Source organism: Sus scrofa, chromosome 9 (genome assembly GCF_054392235.1).
Source record: "Sus scrofa isolate SSC_HxYL_T2T_F1_AM1 chromosome 9, Sscrofa_HxYL_maternal_Yorkshire_Landrace_v2.0, whole genome shotgun sequence".
Lineage (NCBI taxonomy): Eukaryota > Metazoa > Chordata > Mammalia > Artiodactyla > Suidae > Sus > Sus scrofa.
Window position 1 is genome coordinate 50,598,870 of NC_139391.1, and position 22,192 is coordinate 50,621,061.

The window sequence follows — 22,192 nt, forward strand, 5'->3', positions numbered from 1 at the left end:
TTGAGTGGGGGTGGGGTTAGGATTTTGGACTTCAAGGAGGTACCGCGGGTGGATTTGGTCCCCTCTGTGGGCAGTAATGTTCCGGAGCATTCAGATCAGGTCCATATAACTCTCTGAGGAAAAGGGACAAGGTAATTATTTCCATTTTACAGAGAGGAACAAAAGCCTTCTTAATAATAGCAGCTCAGAAATATTTATTGGGCATTTAGTGTGTATCAGGCACTGCACTAAATATTTCACTTATTTTAGTTCATTTAACACAGTGGTTCCATGAGATTGGTATTAGTATCTCTCGTTTGTCCGATGAGAAAATGAGGCTTAGAGGCCAGCATCACATGGCAAGTGGCAGAGCTGGGACTCAACCCTGAGCCTGCTGACACAGCACACTGGCAATTAATCCTGGCCCTTTAGGGCCCAAACAGGCCTTCAGCAAACATTTCATTTGAAACTGGCACCTAAATTTCTAATTCATTGCTTTTCTGTTAGAGTGCAGTGCCCTGGAACATACCAGGCAGTCTTAAAAAAAATTACCACTCTAGGTCTCTGGACGTGCCTGACAGCCATACCATTAGATTGATCATCCAGGCCATTGCAGTGCTGGGCGTAGGGGAAACCGCAGAGAGAACAAGAAGTGTCCAGGTACCGGGGGGGAGGGCTCTGATTGGGAATGAGCCAGGGCTGGGAAAAAGCACTGGTCAGAGAGCCGGAAAGGAGCTGCTGCGGTGGAGCGGCAGGTACATATCTTGCGATCTCTGGGGCAGAAACAATTGATTTCTCTGAAAGCAAACAAGTTAACTTAAATGAGGCACACTGGAACACCAGCTAACTATTCTGCTCTGCTCAGGGTTCTGAAAAGTGGATGGGTGGCTGATCAGGGAGCTGGCTGGCTGATGTTATCTACCTGAGCCCACAGGACTACACCAGGCAGAAGGATGGAACAGAAGGCCTGGCAGAGCTAGGCCGGTGGCTCCTTTGTCTTGAGGGGCGGTGGGAGGTGCGGCCAGTAGAATCGCCACAGAAGGCTGAAGGGCCTTTGTCCTCTTTCCATGTGTCCCTGTGTCTCAGGGACTTGGGCCGACTTGACTATGGAAAGTAGGTGCAGACGGTAGCATGAGGTACTATGGTCAGACCTGAGGAAGCGTATTTGTTGGCAAGGTAACCAGGAGAGGAGTGCCGTAGTCTTTGTTGGAGGTTTGAAAAGTAGGAGAGGTGGGAAGTGAGTGACTGGCCTCTGGGCCCCCTGCAGTGAGTTGAGTTAATGATGATAGAATTTCTTAAGCATCAGCTTAAGTATGTGATGCTTCAAAGCATAATAATGTGAGGAAACAAGAATGTATACATGTATGGGTAACTGGGTCACCAGGCTGTATAGTAGAAAATTGACAGAACACTGTAAACCCGCTATAATGGAAAAAAATAAACATCATTATATAAAAAACAAAACAAAACAAAAAAACAGTTTTTTGTACTCCATGCTATTTTAGGCCTTCGTACCTTCATTTGTGCTGTTGTTTGGGTGTTGTTTTTTCTTTTTCGGGGACATTATCTTCTTCCCTGCTTCTACCACGCCCTTCACCTGGCTCACTCTGACACGTTTTTCAGGACCCAGCTCTCAAGTGCCATAACTTCAAGGAAGCCTTTCTTGACCCTTCACGCCTGGCTAAGATTCTTTTCCTCTTTCCTGTCACACCACTCATTGCTTATGTTAAAATGAGAGGAACATGTGTCTAGCTCTTCCTGGCAATAATGCCCCAAGCGCCAGGATCCTTTCTTATTCACCAGTATGAGCTCTGACTCCTAGTATCAGGCCAGGTGCTCAGTAAATGTTTATGGAACAGAAGATCCAGATTGAAGTCGTGTCACCGTGGCCGGGCACTTAACCTCTGTTGCTCAAGTTTCTCATATGTGAAGTTAAGAGTTGACTATATTAATTCTAAAATCTGAAAAGGGGGTCCTAGTCCAATAGCCCCTAACACCTGTATCTTCATTTTCTTCTATAGCAAACCTAAGGTCATTTTTAGCTTTTTTAAAATTTTTTATTTTTTTGCTTTTTAGGGTCACACCCACAGCATATGGAAGTTCCAAGGCTAGGGGTTGAATCACAGCTACAGCTGCAGGCCTACACCACAGCCACGGCAACTCGGGATCCAGGCCTCAGCTGCAACCTATACCACAGCTCACGGCAATGCTGGATCCTTAGCCCACTGAGCGAGGCCAGGAATTATACCTGCATCCTCATGGATCCTAGTCGGGTTTGTTAACTGCTGAGCCACGAAGGGAACTCTCTAAAATCCCAAGATTTTGAAATAGAATATAATGCTATTATTAATAGTGATGGTGGGATCAGATTACTGGCACACCATAGAGTTTGCTGGAAAGACAGTCCTGTGGTTAGAGATGCACAAGAGTTGGTTTTATTTGCTCAGCAGAACAGCCATTTCTGTAGGATAATGGCGTGCCTTTTATTTTTTATTTTTTATTTTTTTTTGTCTTTTGTTGTTGTTGCTGTTGTTGTTGTTGCTATCTCTTGGGCCGCTTCCGCGGCATATGGAGGTTCCCAGGCTAGGGGTTGAATCGGAGCTGTAGCCACCGGCCTATGCCAGAGCCACAGCAACGCGGGATCCGAGCCGCGTCTGCGACCTACACCACAGCTCGCGGCAATGCCGGATCGTTAACCCACTGAGCAAGGGCAGGGACCGAACCCGCGACCTCATGGTTCCTAGTCGGATTCGTTAACCACTGCGCCACGACGGGAACTCCTGGCGTGCCTTTTAAAAGAGCTTCAGGAATCCGGCAAGTCTAATTGTGGTTTTGCTGCGTTAGACCTGTAGTAGCTCCAAACAGTTCTTTTCCTCTTCTTCTTCCTCTTTCCTCGACTTCCTCTTCTTCTTCTGTCTTCTCCTTCTTTCTCCTCCTTCTCCTTCTTCTCCTTCTCCTCCTTCTTCTTTTTTTGGTATGGGGAAGTTTCTGGGCTAGGGATTGAACCCGCACCAAACATTTATTCTTGTATACTGAAGGGTCAGCGTGGAGGTGGAGCATGGCGTGGGGGTTAGAAGGATACTTGGGCTTAGTCTTGAGTGTGAATGTTGGGTGGGAAGGACTGGCAGGATGTGAAGCATGAGGAGCGTGGCACAGGAGTCTGTGAATCCCTGGGCCTTGATGGCTGAGGCAGGGCATGTGCCAAGCTGGAGCTGTCAAAGGTGGCTTGGCGTCAGGTAATTGGGGGACGTCTTCACCAGAGTTTGGAGTTCAGATTTCATTCCAAGGGGGCAGAAGGCCTATGAGGACTTTAACCAGGAGGAGAGGATGGCCAAAATCGACAAAGGTACTTTTTGTAGAAAGTTCATTTTGACAGCAAAATAGACAATGAGTTGAAGACTGGAGGCGGCAGTGGAGTCCTTCTTTCTTTCCATCCACCAGCTCCCCATCCATCCTTCTATGCATCTGTCCTTCTATCCGTTCATTCAGCAAACATTATTGAATGCTTGGTTCCGAGAGCAAGCTCTGTAATCAGATAGGCCTTCATTTCAGACCTTCTCCCATCACTTACCCATCTGTGGACTCTGGGCAAACTACTTAATTTGTCAAGAGTTCAATTTTAGCACCTGAGAAATGGGGACTAGTCGTACTCATGAACCTGTCATAGGTTGGTTAGGAAGATTTAATGAGATAGTGCTTAATAAGTGTTTGCCACCATGCCAGGGACTCATACACTTTTAGCTATTTTTATTACCATCAACAGGTTGGAGGTACAGGTTTGGGAGCTGTCATGACCCTGGGTTGTCAGAGCTGTGGGTGTGAAGACCTGTAATAGAAGGAGATTCAGTTTCGATGTTAGCGGAGCTCACCTCCTTGCAGAGCATCCACTGAGCAGTGAGGGGCAGAAAGGTAGTATCAGGCTTTTGTTTAGAAGGATTTAAGGACAAAAGTCTGAATGGGTACCAGAGAGGAAAGGAAAGGAGAAAACCACTTAGAAAATGCCAGAGGCACTGGGAACCTGGAGTGGGGCCCTGGGGATGGAAGGGAAGGACTTTTACGGAGTGGATGGGAGCGGATGGGATTCGGTGCCTCCCTTTTTGTGGGGTGAGATGGAAGAGATGGGTTTGCAGCCTGAGAGACTATGAGATGCTGCTGCTGTTGAGGGTGGGCCGTAGTGGGAAGAGGCTTGGGAGGAAAGATGGCGAGCTCGGGTTTGAATCTGAAGTGCTGGGGAGACATCTTTTGGAAGGAAATGTCACATTGGCAGCAGGTTATTGGGCTGAAGCTAACAAGGGTGATCAGAGTCAAGCAGGTAGAGGAGTCCTCTGGTTGGAGGCATAAAGTCTTAGAAAACAGGAATGGGGCGTTCCCGTTTTTGGTGCAGTGGAAACAAATAGTAACCGTGAGGTTGTGGGCTTGGATCCCTGGCCTCGCTCAATGCATTAAGGATCTGGCATTGCCATGAGCTGTGGTGTAGGTCACAGACGTGGCTCAGATCCTGTGTTGCTGTGGCTGTGGCTGTGGCTGTGGCCGGCAGCTGTAGCTCCAATTCGACCTCTAGCCTGGGAACCTCCATATGCTGCAGCTGCAGCCCTAAAAAGAAAAAAAAAAAGAAAAAGCAAAAAAAAAAAGTCAGAAAAGAAAATGGAAAAGGAATGACTCAGGTAGTAAAGGACCCACCTTTGGAGAAGGATGAAATTTCAGGCTGAAGAGGAAGAGAGGAGCCAGTTGCTGACCCAGGAAGAGGAATAGGAGAGAGAGGTGTTATGACATCATGGAAAGTGGGAGAGATTTTCAAGAGCAACACAGATGATTCACAGCCTCATAAGCAGAGACTAAGGTGGCAAATGACAGTATAAGTTGTTCATTGACTGATGTGTTGAAAATAGAGTTTGCGGTATCCTTGGATGGCCTACGGAGGGTCAGCTGATGGGGGTCTCTAAGCAAGGAGGACATCTCAGGGACAGGTCAACTGTGACTGCCTGAGGTCATGTGGTTTTGGACAGTTGGAGTGTGTTTCTTCCAGGTTGGAATTTTTGCCCACTCCTTGATGGAATCACTTCCTCAGCAGGGATTCAGAGGCCAAGGAGGGATGAAGGGACCACCCTTCTATTCCTGGGTCTGGAGTCACCATGTGCAAGGATGTCCCTTGTCTCAGGAAGAGCCCAGAGCCTAGCTGTGGGTTCATGTGTCTGAGATGGGCGTGTGCTTGATGTCATCCACACTCTAGTACTGCTTGGAGCAAACTGGTTAAGGTTGGGGCAGAGTTCCTGGCTGTTGTTTCCGCACAGTAATCCTGGAAGAGTTAATCAGCTCTGGAGACCTTGGCCATGGGTTGAAATTGGCTCAAGAGAAAGGGGGCTGCCCCCCAAGAGGGGAGGGCCTGAGTCAGCTCTTTGGAGTCCTGAGGACCCCCCCCCCGCCCCCGCCTCAACAGGACCGGTCCCGGGATCTGCTTGCCCCCATTCTAAGAATGGGCTTTTCCAACCGATGAGGAAGAACATAAGTTCCTTTCTACAGGGTTTGTAGTAGCGGATGAGTTTTGAAGACACAGGATAAGGATGTTGGATGTTGGGAGTAGGGTAAGAATTCAAAGAGCCTCTTTTTCTACGTCACAGGTGTTGTTGGTATTATAATTTGAGTTTCTAAATTCAAATTCTATTTTAGGATGAAGCAAAACCTCAGACCTTCTGTGTCTCCACACATCCTCTGGTCACACTTGTCTTCCTTTTCTCTGGTCTCTTGCTTCTTCTCTCCATCAGTTTCCTTCCAAGAGTCAGAGCCCTGCCCTTGCCCCACGACTGCCCTGCACTTGAACTTGCTGGTTTGAGTCTTTGGGCTTCCCTCCTTTTCTCTCTGCCAAGGATCCCCAGGCAGAAGGTGCTGCTGAAACGGGCATGGTTTTCATTGCAAATGGGTCCAGCGGAACATCTGGATTGCGGCTGGATCTTCATGCAAATGGCAGCGTTCCCCACCCTGCCCTCCACTTGGTTAAGGAAGTCTTGCGATGAAGCTGGGGCCTGATGGCCTCAGATTGGAGGCGCCCAGAGGCCAACTCTGCTCTCTGGCGGCGAGTGCGTGAGAGGCTCCTGGACTTTTCACGTCACCCCTCCTTGTGCTTCTTTGGCTTTCTGGTCTCACACATTCTCTCCTTCCCATTTGCCATCTCTTTCCTAAGGAACCTTTCCTTCTCCCATCTCTTTCCTTCCTCCTCCGTTCTCCCAGAGCAAAGCAAACCTGTTAGGACCTAACTGCTTTTCATTTTCCTCTCTTCTTCCTTTCTTCACCTCTTCGATTCCTTTGAGAACACAGGCTAAATATTTACGAAGTTGATAAGCCTTGGGGTAAAGGGATTTGGTACTGTGTGATACACAGGAAATGAATTTGGGGGAGGGCAATGTGGCATGTGAGAACTTAGGCAGTGCTCGTGTTTGCCCTGGGGAAGGGGAGTGGGAACAGCGGGGCTTATAGGGAAATAGAATGGTGTGGGTGAGCTACAAGTCAGAAGCCTCAGATTTTGTTTCTAAGCCCTCTGATCAGAGGATGTTTGTTTAGTTCTCTTTGCTATGCATTGGTCTTCATTTTAAAGGTAGGAATTACGGCACTTGTCATTCCCTTGGTATGACCCGGTTAATAATATTTAAGGACCCAGTTAATAATATGTATGTGAATGATTTGGAAAGTGGGATTTTTTTTGTCTTTTTGCCATTTCTTGGGCCGCTCCCGCAGCATATGGAGGTTCCCAGGCTAGGGGTCGAATCGGAGCTGTAGCCCCCGACCTATGCCAGAGCCACAGCAACACAGGATCCGAGCCGCGTCTACAACCTACACCACAGCTCACGGCAATGCCAGATCTTTAACCCACTGAGCAAGAGCAGGGATCAAACCTGCAACCTCATGGTTCCTAGTCGGATTCCTTAACCACTGCGCCATGACGGGAACTCCTATTTTGTTATTTTTAATGGGTAAATAGCTGCAAAACAAAATGTAGAGACTGGATTTTGCAGCATGCATAAAATGTGCAGATAGAAGTGATAAGATCTTGAATGAGTCTGTCAGCTCCTAAATTCTGTTTTTCCTAAACAGTTCTTGGCATATAATGGGGAGGGGGGTTTCCTAACAATATTTGATGGATGGACAGGTGGATGGTTGGTTGGATGGATGGATGGATCTCTCTCTAAATGTCGAGTTGCGCTACTTACCCGGTCCTATTGCTATTTCCATTTCACGTGGGCACCACTGCCCTCTCCTGGCCAGCAGCTGTATTACGGTGCAATAAGGCCATAGCTGGGCCCTTTTGCTCCCTATTTCTCCCCAGCCCCTAACCCTGGCTCCCTGAGCTGGCTCCTTGGGACCTGCTTTTGGCCTTCAGTCACTGACTGCTCGTCTCTCCTCCCCCTCCCCTCCCCCCCACCCCCTCTCTCCATCTGCCCCTGCAGCACTGCCAGTAACTCAAACCGCAGCACGCCGGCCTGCTCCCCCATCCTCCGGAAGCGGTCTCGCTCGCCAACCCCGCAGAACCCGGACGGAGACACCATGGTGGAGAAGGGCTCAGATCACTCCTCGGACAAGTCCCCGTCCACACCGGAGCAGGGTGTGCAGCGCAGCTGCTCCTCACAGTCTGGCCGTAGTGGTGGCAAAAATTCCAAGGTGAGCCAGACCCCCAGGCACTCTCCTTGCGTGTTAGCTGGGGGCGGGGTGAGGTAGGGGACCCTTCTGTCGGGGGACCTGACAGTTGACCAGCCTTCGTGTCCCAGGGATAGTCTTTGCTCAGCGAGGTGAGGGTAGGCGGCAGAGGAGACCCTAGTTAAATGTTATCTTTTCAGCTGAGCTCTCAGAGAGGGCCCGGGGGGCTGCCTAAGTGATTCCACAGTGACCGTTGTCTCTCTTCGGGGCCCAAGGAGCCTCACATGCTTTGAGATTTGGAGGACGAATGATCTGGGGGTCAGCAGGGGTCACCTCTGTAGCTCTACTCCCCATATCAAATCCCGGGTGGAACATCACTAGGGGCAACTGCTGGACCAGGAGGAGAGTCCTCAGGGAAGGTTGCAGAATGCTGTTTGGACCCTCTGCCCTGGCTGTCACCCTGCCTTACCTTGGTACTAACCACTTGGTACTCATCTGGCCAAGAGGATGGTGACAGGTCTCTCCATCCCTCCCAGGTGTGTCAGCATTACCACTGAGCACCTGGCCTTTGCCTAAAGAGGGGCATAAAATCAGCCCCAGGGGGGCCGGGCTTCTTATGGCTCCCCAGAGGTTTTTTTTTTTTTTCTTCCTCCCGTAGTCCTTTGGGAAGCAGGAGATGTCTTTGCCTTCAAAAAGCTGCTCTTTCCTGCCCAACTCACAGGCCCCGGGGAGTGGGGGGGGGCCATGGGAGGCTTGGGAGCTGGTGTCCCAACTGAATTCGTCTTTTGATTTCTTGTTCTTCCTCTTCTTCCCTACCATCTCCCAAATACCTTCTTTGCATGCATGGTCTTAGTCTCACAAGCGCCTCTCAAAAGTAAGCCATCTTTTGTCTCTGTCTTTGGTCTCCCCTCCGGTGTCGAATTGTCTGTAGTGCTCTGCACCCCTCCCTCTGCCCCCACCCGTTTTGGCCCATGTGTCTTGCTTGGTCCCTTTCCCAGAAGGGCCTGCCCCACTGCCCCTGCCACAGAGGGACCTTTCCCGCTGCACCTGAAGTCGGAGAACAGACCCGCCCCCACCCCCACTTCTCTGCCTGCGCCCCAAACACTGCCTCGGGCTGGGTATCTGTTCCCTCCTTTCACGGTGCTGTCTAGAAGCAGAGTCCTGCCAGGGCTTCGCTGCTTTCCTTTGGGGAAGGGAGGCCCCGATTCGGTCAGGCTACAGGTCCTGATACCCCCTTATACCTGCTCTGGTGGGGGATTGCCAAGTCCCCAAGCGAGTGGAATGAGGGTCACGAGTCCCTTACACGAGTTCCCCGTGCAGTAGAATGACCCCAGGAGCTCCACCTGGCCCCGCCCTTCCCTCCGCTTGTCCGCTGAGAGCTGTGCCCCTCACTGCTTCCACCTGCCGTCCAGCCTGGGGCTCCTGGTGTTCCTAGGATCCTGGGTGGAGATCAGAGCGGAACTTTCTCCCAGAGAGGGTGGTGCCAGCACTGGGTGGGGGAGGCGGAGGAGGGTCAGTGGACATTGATAGTAGCCTTCGCCTCCCCCTGCGCAGGTGTGATCAGGTCAGGGAGCCAGTGAGAGAGCCTACCCAGGTGAACAGTAAGGGTTTCATTACGGCAGGGCTCAGGAAATAACAGCCATGGGGAAAGGGGTCCATAGCCTGAAGACGAGAGAGCCCAGGGGTGACTTCCTCATAGTCTCAAGCCTTTGTAAGTGTTTTGAGGAGGAAGAGGCTAAACAGTTGTTCTCGCTCCTGAGGGATGAACAAGAGGTTACAGGGCTACTCCTGCAGTCTGTGACTTTCAGGCTAAAAGCTCATCTTAGCTCTGCGGGGGGCTTTAAAAGACCAGTGCTAGTTGTGGGCAGGGGAGGATGAGTCCTCCCTGCCCTGAGGAAGCCCCTGGGAGTTCCCTGTGGGTTCAGGTGCAGGCACATCTGGGATGGGCTAGAAAATGACTTCTCACAGCCCCTCCTGAGCCTCTCACACCTCTGGCTGGGAAGAGGGCAGATGCTGCTGGATAAGGGCATCTAGTTGTTGCTTTTCTCTGCCTCTGCCCACAGGGTTTGCGCTCTTCTCCATCCCAAAGTCAGACTCTGAGCTTCCTCACCCTCTTGCCTTGATGCCTAGCAAGGCCCTCAGTGAGCCGGGCAGTACTCAGTTATGGTTACCACTCACTCCTTACAGGGCGCCTTTTGTGGTCAGGTGTGGGTGGAGGGGAGCATCCAGTAACAAGGACTTCTAAAAAGCCCTAAAGGGTGGATCTTCTTTAAGAAATATATATGAGGAGTTCCCGTCGTGGCGCAGTGGTTAACGAATCCGACTAGGAACCATGAGGTTGCGGGTTCGGTCCCTGCCCTTGCTCAGTAGGTTAACGATCCGGCGTTGCCGTGAGCTGTGGTGGAGGTTGCAGACGCGGCTCGGATCCCGCGTTGCTGTGGCTCTGGCGTAGGCCGGTGGCTACAGCTCCGATTCAACCCCTAGCCTGGGAACCTCCATATGCCGCGGGAGCGGCCCAAGAAATAGCAACTATAACAACAACAACAACAACAACAAAAGACAAAAGACAAAAAAAAAAAAGAAATAAATATGAGGACCAGGCTCCCACCCCAGGCAGCCCACAATTGAGGAAGGGAGATGAGAAGCACCAATTCTTTTTTTTTTTCTATTTCCTTTTAGGCCCGTACCCGCGGCATATGGAGGTTCCCAGGCTAGGGGTCCAATCAGAGCTGTAGCCACTGGCCTACACCACAGCCACAGCAATGTGGGATACGAGCTGCGTCTGCGACCTGCACCACAGCTCACAGCAACACCTGATCCTTAACCCACTAAGCAAGGCCAGGGATCGAACCTGTGTCCTCATGGAGGCTGGTCAGATTCGTTAACCATTGAGCCACGACGGGAACGCCTAGAAGCACAGATTCTTTGTGCCCAGGTTATCCACAAACCATACTGGACCCTTAGTCCCATGGGAGTACTTGGAATGCTCCATGAACTCAGAGGCAGGAGAGTGGGTGTGGAGCCAGGCTGGAACTCCACGTGGGATTGGAGGGGCAGCGTGGTCGGCCTGGGAAGAGTGTGGGTGGGACACAGACTCCAGAGTGGGCACTTGAGGACCAGTGTGGGAATCAAGTTCTACCCAGGTCAGAGAGTGAGGGAAAGCTGCAGGGGTGAGGTGAAGGGAGGAGGCAGGGGTGCTCTTGTGGTGGGGACAGCACCCCCCCTCCAATGGGGGGGCAGTTTCTCAGGTTGACCAGTTGTATCCACAGTGAGGGGTCTGATAGCCAGAGCTATTGTCACTGTTTGCACAGCCAGGCCACCTTGTTCCCTGTGTCCTGTGCACCTCATAGAGGAGGCGACCTCATAGCCACCTCGTTCCCTGTGTCCTGTACACCTAGTAGAGGAGATGACCTCATATGTTTTAGGCAGGCTGAAGCTTCTGCCTAGAGCCAGGCCTCACTCTCAGTATCTGTCTTCCCTCCTCTGCACGCCATTTCCTCATGTTTAATACGTTGGGGAGTTCCCGTTGTGGCCCAGCAGAAATGAACCCTACTAGTATCCATGAGGATGCAGGTCCAATCCTTGGCCTCACTCAGCTTGTGGGGATCCAGCATTGCCGTGAGCTGTTGTGTACATCCCCGATGCAACTTGGATCCCTCTTTGCTGTGGCTCCGATTCGACCCCTTGCCTGGGAACCTCTACATGCTGCAGATGTGGCACTAAACAGCTTAAAAAAAAAATACATTGGGGTTGGACTAGGTGGCCAGGGAAGTCCCTGCTCCTGTGACTCTGTAACTACTGCTGAGGCTGACCCTTGCTAGGGCAGCCCTGCCCAGAGCCCAGGGCTAGACGTCAAGCCTCTTTCTACTTCAGGACCCCTTAGTGTGTGCCACTGCCCAGCTTCCGCTCTGTAGTGCTGGCTTGTGGCCGCAAGAGGGAGCCGGTGGCTGTTTCCTGCTCCACCGGCTCCTGAACGGACGGGGTGCTGCCTTAGCCTCGCGGCATTGTGCCTCCCAGCCCTTGTTGTGTGGTGTCACCTGGCTCTGTGACTCTGGGGCACCTCTTCCCCTTTAAGGTCCCCCTTGTTTTTCAATCCTAATTCTTGTGGTTTCCTTTCCAGTATGACAGACTTAAACTGATCAAAGTAAGAAATTGTTTTTTCCCCCTAACTGTAGTGCTCCTCCGTCCCCCTCTCTCCCCTACCCCATCTTCCAGACTCCTGGGCCTTCGCACTGGGGAGACACGAGGAACTTGGCTGTTTCCAGGGGCCTTGGAGTCCCTGAAGTGCTTACTCCTCCGACCTCTCGAAGGAGCATAGAAACCTGCTTGGCTCGGCCCGTTCCCAGCGCTCTGTGTTCCCGACTCCCTCCGTTCCTTTCTGCCAGACCCCCTTAGCACCTATCAGAAAGCCCTTACCCCACTCCCGCGTTCTCTTCTTTCCTTGCCCCTGGCCGTCGCTGCACAGGAGGACTATTTTGAGAACCTGCAAGGGCCGCAGCCTCCGAGTGCGAGTGCCTGTGGATGCCCACTCCCACCCTCGGGGCCACAGCGCCCCTGCCCCAGCCCCCCTTCCACATGAGCAGGGCCCTCCCGGTCCGGCAGCTCCTTCAGGACTCAGTCTTGGAAAGCGGAGCCATGGAGATCCAACCTGCCTCTGAGAGGACTCAGGCCCACGTAGCTGTTCCCAGGGGCTGCCGTGGGCTTGGCTGAGGGGTGCATACCCTCTGTAGTGATGGATGATGGGCCGTCCACAGAGAGCTGGTCTGGGCCAGGCTCTCAGGCTGAGGGATGAGACAAAAGTCCTTGCTCCGTGTGTGTCTCACATCGCAGTGCTTGTGAACACGTATTTTTATCCCCCCTTTAGGTGAGCAAGTAACACACACACAAGTATCACACAGCCACCTGAGACAGGTCCCAGTTCCCTGGTTCAGGCTCTTTGTCTCTCTGAAGCTCTTTGTTGCAAACAGATCCAGATGGGCCATCCATCCATGCGCAGTACATGACAATAGAAAATCTCCTTCTAGTTACCTGAGGGAGGAGCGAGAGCCTGGCAGGAGGGTCTCTGAAGGATCTCGGGTCCCCCTGCCCAGCCCAAGTTCCTGCTGCCCCCCTTCCCTCCCAGGGTCCCACATGAAGGCCAAGACAGTGATGTAAAGAGCTGGGGCCAGGGAATTCCCATCGTAGCTCAGTGGTTAACGAATCCGACTAGGAACCATGAGGTTTCAGGTTCGAACCCTGGCCTCGCTCAGTGGGTTAAGGATCCGGCGTTGCTGTGAGCTGTGGCGTAGGTCACAGACAAGGCTCGAATCTGGAGTTGCTGTGACTGTGGCATCAGCTGGGGCTACAGCTCTGATTAGACCCCTAGCCTGGGAACCTCCATATGCCACAGGAAGCGGCCCTAGAAAAGAAAAAAAGACAAAAAAAAAAAAAAAAAAAATGACCAAAGAGAACATCTTGCAGAGGAGGCCTGAGAACCTGCCTTGCCATCTGCCCTGGGGCAGTGAGCTAGAGTGTGAGGCTGAAACAACCACTCAGAGGCAGAGCCACCCGTGCCTGTCCTGTATCTGCAGACCCGTTTCCTCTTCAGGATGAAGGGGAAGGTCTCTGCGAGTTCTGGCGGGATGGGAGAGCCTAGAGCTGGCAAGGGGGGAAATCACATGACCAGTTACACTCGCCCTCCGCCCCTGCCCCGCCAGGCACGCACAGCAGACATCCTTAGACAGTGGCTGCCTCCTTCTGCCCATATGAGTCGGGGCCCCCTTAAGACCAGCTAGACAGGGTAAAGGTGCCATGTGCCATTGTGCCCAGGATCCACACCTCTGTACACAGCCATGCCTCGGAGACCTTACCGTTGGGTTCCAGACTGCCGCAATAAAGCAGACACCAAAGTGAAGCAAGGCACGTGGATTTTCTGATTTCTCAGTGCATATAGAAGTTATGTTTACACTATACTGTAGTCTGTTGGGTATATAATAGCATTATATCCAAGACATGTACATTTGATTAAATTAAGTGAAAAATAAAATTTACAATATTAACTAAAAAAATAATGCTCTTGGGGGAATTCTCATTGTGGCCCAGGGGGTTAAAAATCTGACTAGTTTCCATGAAAATGTGGGTTCAATCCCTGGCCTCTCTCAGTGGGTTAAGGATCTGGCATTGCCTCAAGCTATGGTGTAGTTCTCAGGTGTGGCTTGGATCCCGCATTGCCGTGGTTGTGGCGGAGACCGAAACTGCAGCTCTGATTCGACCCCTAGCCTGGGAACTTCCACATGCCACAGGTGCAGCCCTAAAAAGAAAATAATAATAATAATAATAATGATGATGATGATGATGCTGTTGAGAAAATGGTGTCGATGGACTTGCTAAATGCAGGAGGGCCACAGGACTTCAATTTGTAAAAAAGCACAATAAAACGAGGTGTGTGTGTAGTATAAGATATGGCTCTTCTGGCAAAGCTTCCCTCTGCCCTGTGACTGTCCTCCAGAATCACACCACTGGCAAGCTTTTTAAAACTGAATACCCCAGCCCCAGTCTACCCGATCTAAACCTGTTGGATCAGCATCTCAAGGGATGGGGCCTAGGCAGGTGTGTGTGTGTGTGTGTGTCCCCGTCTGTCTGTCTCTGTCTGTATCCACCTATCTCTCTGTCTTCCAAGTAGGATGAGTATAAAGGACCCCTGGCCATAGAGATCGAAGACCAGGCGCAATCTTAGCCCTCCCTCCTCTTTCCCTAAAACACTTTGAGTTACTTTGAAGATAAGTGACCTTTGCCCAGGGCTGGGAACGGAGGGCACCTGACTTCTGGAGTTGGGACGGACACGGGCTTTGTCGATGTTGAATTATAGGCCCACAGAGTCAAGAAGGACCTTTTGCAACTCTGTGCTTCAACATTCCTCCCAAAACGGACCCCCCCCACACACCACCAAACCACTCCCTTACCGTTATCACTTAGGCGCTCAGCCAGTGGCACAGAGGGAGGAATTTGCTCAGTGGCTGAGAACAGGGGGAGGGACGTTCCTGAGGCGGTCCCTGTGTTCCTCGATGCCAGAGGCTCCCACCCTGCCTGTCAGAGGGGCTGGCTTGGAGTGGACGCTGTGTTGGTCCCTGTGGTACTTAGCTTCTGATCAGGGCCTGTGGGGGGCTGGGTCCCGGATGCCTGCAGTGCATCCCTTACCCCATCAGAACCTTGTGATGGGGTCCGACTCCCTTCCAGCTGAGCTCTAGCTGGTGCTGCCGCTGCCTGCCACCCCAGCCGCGGTGGGGCTTCCAGCACGGACCGCTCCCCGGGCCTCCTTTCGGGAGCTGTCTTGAGAAAGGAGGACCCCGCCCCCGAGCAGCAACATGGGAAGCCTTCAGCTGCCTGGGGATTCCTCCTCCCTGCCCGCCCTCCGCTGTCTGTGTCACCTTCCCCGGGGAGCAGGAATACTCTGGCCATTCCCTCCACCTCTCCCCTGACTAACATGGCTTCTCTTTTACTTTGTTCTTTCAGAAAAGCCAGAGTTGGTATAATGTAAGTATCTCTTTTCTTTTCTTGTTGGGCACGGCGGAAGTGGGTGGGGGTGAGCGTGGTCAGGGAATGGAGACGTGGGCGGTGCAGCCTGGCTTCCCCGTGAGCTCCAGCAAATGGGGGGCCTAGAAAGGCGGGCTCTTCCCCTGACCAGACCCCTCCCTCAGTGACCAGACGCAGTGGTTTATCTTCCATAGCAGGGCAGGACAGCTAGCGAGGGAGGGTTTGATTCCTGAGCCCAATCAGGGATGGGCTGCCTTACCCCCCTCCACCCCCTCCCCCACCTCCTGGAAAGGCTCCTCGGCCCTGGCAGAGGGGACCATCCCGGCAGGCATCCCACATCCAGACAGAACTCCGGGACGGGCATAGTGCTGATGCTTTTCCTCCCTTAACCAAGACATTTTGGGGAAAAAGCAGTCAGAGAACTTTCCCGTTAGTAGAGAGGCTGTATCACGTAATGGAATTTGAGTTCTGCCCCAGGGTCACCCTGGTCGTCCCGAGGGCACGCGCCTAGAACACATCCACTGCTCTGGGGTCTGTGAGGGTGCAGCCTGGGATCGTCCAGGGAGCACCAGCCTACTGCCCATGCCCAGAAGTCAATGGTGGGGTGAGCCGTTCTGCCAAGGGGGGGCCCGCAGGGTTTGGAACTTTTCCCCTGGAGAGCAGCTGGCAGTCGGTCCCTCAGCTGCCCCATCACGCTCTGCCCGGGGCTGCACAGAGGGTCAACGGGCAGTTGGTAGCCGTGGCCTGGTCTCAGGCCACTGTCCCTCTTCCCTGAGCCTGCTGCTCCTGTGCTTGACCCTGGTGGTCACGTGGTTGCACCTTTCCCGCTCCTCTAACACCAGGCCCTGCTGCAGTTTGCACGGGCTTGGAGAAATGGCTGAGAGGCAGGAGAGGAGACTCTTGGGGTTAACGGAGGAGCTTGGGTCAGAATCACTCTGGGGGGAGCTTCCGTTGTAGCTCAGCGGGCAACCAACCCGACTAGCATCCATGAGGATGCAGGTTCAATCCCTGGCCTCGCTCAGTGGGTTAAAGATACGCGGGGTTGCCATGAGCTGTGGTGTAGGTCGCAGATGCGGCTCGGATCCTGTGTTACTATGGCTGTGGAGTAGGCCGGTGGCTACAGCTCTGACTCGACCCCTCGCCTGCGAATTCCATATGCTGCGGGTTCGGCCCTAAAGAGACAATAAGACCAAAAAAAGAATCACTGTGGGGGCGGGGTGTTTTCCCACATGACTCAGCAGTTCCCCAAAGTCAAGGACGTGTCAGTCAGCCCTGTGGCTCCTGACCTCCTGCCGCTCGGGGGCCCTGCCTATCCCTGGGTGGGCCCCATGGATCGACGGACCCCAGCCCTAGCCTTCCTGGGCACAAACACGGCAGAGAGGTTGGTGGGCTGTGCTCATGGGAGGGGACTTGGGGGCTGAGGAGGCCTGTGTAGGGGAGAAGCCAGACCTCAGCCCCCAGCCATCCCCCTCGGACCCACTGTGGTCTTCACCTGGGCCGGGGGCCTCCCACAGCTTTGAGCTGACATCCTGGGGGAGAGCGGAGCTCCTTCTATGCTGGAGGGGACTGAGGGGGTGAAGGGGTGCTTTCCTGGGAGTGGGTGGGGCCCCCAGCATCCTTCCCCTGACACATCTCCCTCCCCTCCGCGGGGAACAGGAAGCAGCGTCTGCAGACCCGCGAGACAGTTAAAACGAGCAGGCTTGCACCTGCAGCTCCTCAGCCTTGTTGCCCACCTCTGCCCTCTTCCTCTCTAGTCCTCGTTTCTTTCCTCTTTCCTCAGACTTTTCTGTTCCATATCACGTTTCCTTTCCTTGAACCCCTCCCTCCCCTTTTCTCGACGACTCCCCCCGTCTTCTTTTCTCCAGCTCCATTTGCCTCTCCTTTCTGGCTTCCTCTCTCTCCCTGACTCTAGCAGGTTTTACTCGTTCTCTCTTCCCCCATTCTTCTCCCATCCTTTCACTTCTAATGTCCTCTCCCTCAGCCCCACACGTAAGGACTGGCATCTGAGCACAAAGCAGAGGCTAGAAATAGATGCTGCCGCTAGCCTGGACAGCAGCGGTGGGCCAGCTGCCATGTGGGGCCCAGAGGTCAGGGCTTCCCATGGCAGATGAATGAGAGATAGAGGAGCCAGGCGCGGCCAGAGCCCTGCGATCTCGGCAGCCCACTGTTTCTTTTCTGAGGGCTGATTGCTCCCTCTGCCTCGGTCCATCTCCCCTCTGTTATTTCCCCATCGACCCTGTACCCCCGCCCCAACCATCTTGACTTTCTCTCGGGCGTCTCGTCTCCAGGTGAGGCCACTTCCAGTCCCGCTCCTCTCTGTCTTTCTCTGTTAGACCTTCCCCACCCCCCTCTCCTTCCTTTGCTCTGTCAGCCCCCTGCCCCGTCCCCCAGCTCCACTGCCTGCCTCCCACAACTGGCTCCTCCCTACCTGGATTTGGTTGAAAGCCCAGGGTTGCCTTTGAGGGTCTTAATTGGCTTCTTCCTAGATGAGGCCAGTGCTCCACCAAATTCCATCTGTTGGGCTCCTCCGCCTTCTCCCTCCCACTGCTCTACCCTAGGAGGGGGTACCATTTGGCCCCAGCTCCCAGTGTTTGCCTTGGGGTTAATGTTTAGCCCAGGGCCAATTCCCTCCCAGGCCGGAAGCTGCCTGCTACCCTGTGAGGGGGCGGAAGAGACGAAGACGGAGGCTGTGGGGCTGTCTCCTAGGGCTTATCTTTCTGGGTGTGTCCTGGCCCTGCCTTACCCCCCTTGGAGCTGAAACAGTCATCGTCTCCTCCAGCGCAACTGCACTCAAGTGTTTCCGGGGAATTACTATAAGGATTCAGCCCTCATGGGCCCTGGAATGGCCTAGATTGTGGGGTCTCATGTAGCCTGGGAGAGCGGCATTCCAGCCATGCTGGAAGATGGAATTGCTGGGTTCCCCTACACACCGCTGCTCATAGGGCTGATGCATGTGGGATGGAGAGAAGCTGGGATATGTGGTCTGGAGAGTGTGGGGAGGGACTGAGCCCCGAGGGGCCAGTCCTGTAGAACTGGGGATGTGTGTGGAGGTGTACACACAAGATACCATGTTAATGGGGCGGTATCAGAAGTAGAGAAGGAATGCGTTTATTTGGCAAATAGTTTTTGAGTAGCTGATATTTGAAACACCGTGGAAAGAAGATAGAAAGCTGTTTAACATATAGGTCCTTCCTGGAGTTTCCATTGTGACTCAGCGGAAAGGAATCTGACTAGCATCGATGAGGACGCAGGTTTGATCCCTGGCCTTGCTCAGTGGGTTAAGGATCCGGTGAGCTGTGGTGAGCTGTGGTGTAGGTCACAGATGTGGCTCAGATCCCACGTTCCTATGACTGTGGTGTAGGCCAGCAGCTGCAGCTCCGATTCGACCCCTAGCCTGGGAACCTTCATATGCCATGGATGTTGCCCTAAAAAGACAAAACAAAAACAAAAACATGTAGGTCTTTCCTGAAGAAGACAGGAGCCTGATGAGTAATCACCCCATGTGATATAGTAGCTAGAGGCACGAGGTGTGTGGACTGAGAGGTTCAGACCCTTCCTCTACTTCTTCCAATCCTATTTAACTAGGAGACCTCCGGTCCCTCTGAATCAGAATCTTTGGGTTTGGGAGTCAAGAATCCACTTTTTTTGTGTGTGTGCATCTGCGGCATATGGAAGTTCCCAGGCTAGGGGTCGAATCAAGAGTTGCAGCTGCTGGCCTACAGCACAGCCAGATCCAAGCCATGTCTGTAACCTACGCTGCAGCTCACGGCAATGCTGGAGCCTTAACCTGCTGGTCGAGGCCAGGGACTGAACCCAAATCCTCATGGATACTAGTCAGGAGCTTAACCCACTGAGCCACAATGGTAACTCCCAAGAATCTACATTTTTAATACATTTGTTAGATCGTTTTTCCGTATGGGAAAGTTGAGTGTTAACTGCATCAAATAGTTGAGATTCCTAAGACAGAGGCAGTGTTCTTCATCACGTGCAGCCTGGAGACCCTCCTGGCAACGTGGGCATAGCTGAGGAGGGCAAGGGAGGTGCCCTCTTTCTCTCAACGGTCTGACTTTTCCTGGGAATCCAATATTTGCCGCAGTGCTGCCTGACCTCTGGCTCCAGCTTCTCTGTCTGGAGCCCTCCTTGCCCCAGTTGGCCTGGTTCCCATCCCTTTCCCAGGGATCTCAGCTTCCCAGCCCTCTGTCTGTCTCCTTTTGACCTGGGCCAGATTCTCTGCTCCTAGCATGGTTACTTGGCCCTTGAGGTCTGAGCAGCCGCCTGGGAATCCTCTTGGCCTTGATTCCCCTCCTGCTAGTGCTGGAGGCTGTGCAGGGTCCCTGGGAAGGAGGGAGATGCCTTAGACAGACATTGGAGCTACTGACCTCAACTTCTCCCCCCGGCACAGTTGAAATGGGATGCTTTGAAACTTCAGGTCTGCTGCTGCTGCCGTAGGGAAGTTGGTGGATGGATGGGTCAGTGAGGGGAGAGTGTGTCTCCAAGAAGTCCCTGGCTGTTCGAGTCTCAGATTTCAGATTTCATCATAACAGCAGTGCCCCTGGCACCTCCTCGCCTCCCTTCCCCCACTCAGAGCCCTGGCCAGCGACTTTCCATTGCAGGAAACATCTGCCGAAGAGGCCAGGCTAGGCTGGGGGTTACTGGAGGACGTTGACCAGTACCATCACCCAGATCCTGTAACTTGAAGCATGTGTAGGGCTCTGGCCCTGCCCGCCCACCCGCCCTGCCTCCCCCTCCCTCCTGCCACGGGCGACTCTAACAAAGGAGTTGTTTGCTGGTCAGTGCGAGGAGCACGGGCTGGGAGGAAAGGGGCGTGTGGAGGAGTGGGGGTGGGAGCAGGCCCGGGTGCCACAGCCAGCGGTGGCTGCTGTGCCCGGGTGAGGACCGTGAGTCATAGCGACCAGCACCCGCCCAGAGGAGCGACTGCACTTGAATGGGCTGCCTTACGACACAGGGCAGAACAAGCCGGGGAGGTGGACGTTCGTCCTCCCTGGAGTTTCGGACCAACTTTGAGCCCCTGTGCTGTGTGTGAGTAACTGGCGGGACGGACTTCTGGACCTGGCTGTGGGGTCATCCTCTTCCCGGGCAGCTCTCCTTGCCCACCAGGGCCTGCCGCTCAGGACCCTCACCCGGCCCCGTGCACCTGCCCTGCTGTCGGCGTCCCGGCTGCAGCTGGCCTCTTGGAGTGGCTGTCCCCACCGACCGGGAGGAGGGGCTTCTTACATCCCCTCTGGGTCACCCGCAGTCCGAAGACCAGCCACAGTGGGAGCTGAGTGGAATGAACAGACCAGGCCGTGGGAGACTGGCCGGCCAGCCTGTCCCAAGTATGATGCTGAGCACACCCTCCCACATGTGAGGTTTCATGCTGGGGACCCAGCTCAAGGGGAGAAAAGGAGGCCAGCAAGGGTCACCTAAGACCCTCTGCCAAGCAGGCAAAGGCCGCTCATCTGCGTTCAGCCCAGGCAAGCCCATCTGTTTGCATCCTGTGCGGACAGTAGGGAAGTACCGGAGTCTGAGGAGCCGGGTTCCAGTGGGAGGTGGAGCTGTGGGGAGCAAAATGGAATCTTTGACGGAATCCGGGGTCCTCTGGAGCCTCCTGCTGGAGCAGGACAGCCAGCCTTTGCAGTGGTACCTAAGGAAGCTTGCGGATGTACCTGCTGGTACGGAGCTCTGTTACTGGCCCGGATCTGAGGAAATCCCAGCCGTGAGTGTGCGACCTCATTTCTCTGTGCCCGTGTGACTGTTCTGCTGCACCCCTGTCATTCCCCACTTGGCCCTGACATCTGAGGGCCCCAGATTTGTCAATCCTTCAACGAGAATTCTTTGACCATTTAAAATGAAAATAGGTGAGCCGTGCCTCACCTGTGGAGGAGGTCCCTTTAAGAGCATGAGGGCACAAGGGAGAGAGTCACCGTCTCCCATGTGCAGATACACGGGGCCGACTCACGTATCTCTGTACTTTAGACTCCAGGAGGCGAGCCTGGCCTGCCGTCCACGCTAGCAGCCTGCTAGAATCAGGGCATTTGTGTGTAAGCCTGGGTTAAGGAGTTCCTATGCCCCAGCCAGCCCTGGCAGAACTGGCCGACTTCCGAGGTCAGGGCTGGGTTTGCCCTCCTCTCCCCACAGCCACGGCTTTGTTCCGAGGACAGGAGAGGGGCGGCTCCCTCCATTTCCCTCTGGTTGGAGATTATGGCCAGACTCCCCTCATCTCCATCTCAGTCATGTCATCTTCTCTCCATTGGATACGAGAGAAGCAAGGGTGACAGGGTGCTACACAGAGAACGTTAGCAATGGAAGGACTTTCAGGCTTCAGGTGATTGGATGCCTGATGTGCAGTTTCAACTGAAGGGGCCTTGGGGCCACCTGGTAGGCTGGTTCTCAGGCGGATACTGGAACTTTGTAAATACAAAGACCAACTTGACTGATACAGTTTTTTTTAAGAAAAAAATTAATTGTGGGAGTTCCCATCGAGACTCAGTGGAAACGAATCTGACTAGCATCCATGAGGTTGCGGGTTCGATCCCTGGCCTCGCTCAGTGGGCTAAGGATCTGGCATTGCCATGAGCTGTAGGTCGCAGCTGGTGTAGCTGTAGGTCGCAGCTGGTGTAGCTGTAGGTCGCAGCTGGTGTAGCTGTAGGTCGCAGCTGGTGTAGGTCGCAGACTCAGCTTGGATCTGGCGTTGCTGTGCTGTGGCGTAGGCCAGCAGTTGTAGCTCCGATTCGACCCCTGGCCTGGAAACTTCCATATGCTGTGGGTGTGGCCCTAAAAAACAAAAAAAAAAACAAAAAACAAATTAACTATGGACAAAGCAGTTAAAAGCACTCTCTTCTCTCTCTCTCTTCTGGCAAAGCTCCCCAAACTGAAGTCCTGCTCTTTTTCTCTCCTTGCACTTCCTGAAATACTCCTGTCCACTTTAGCACATATTGTCACCCAGCTTAGGTAGTCAGTGCCCTCGCCAGCGTGGCCAGGCTGCAGCCATTTAGCTTTGCAGAAGAACGAACAGTCCAAAGTTCATTCCATTGTCACCACAGCTATATGCCAGTGGGTTCCCCGGGGAAGCGGG

The 22,192-nt window shown here is 53.5% G+C and overlaps 1 protein-coding gene across 30 annotated transcripts in view; it reads left to right on the forward strand.

Moving 5' to 3' along the window:
• The window catches only part of GRAMD1B (GRAM domain containing 1B), a 247,702-nt gene that overhangs the window by 195,062 nt on the left and 30,448 nt on the right, over positions 1 to 22,192 (forward strand). For 14 of the 30 annotated variants that reach the window (XM_021063037.2, XM_084976440.1, XM_084976418.1 and 11 more), the window contains 2 exons: positions 7,419 to 7,629; positions 15,097 to 15,117. In XM_021063037.2, the coding sequence (XP_020918696.1) occupies positions 7,516 to 7,629; positions 15,097 to 15,117 (135 nt within the window). In that variant the 5' untranslated portion in view covers positions 7,419 to 7,515. Of the gene's footprint in view, positions 1 to 7,418; positions 7,630 to 8,458; positions 8,480 to 15,096; positions 15,118 to 19,909; positions 20,834 to 22,192 lie in introns of those variants that run through there. The other 16 variants (XM_084976427.1, XM_084976426.1, XM_084976419.1 and 13 more) reach the window with 2 other exon arrangements.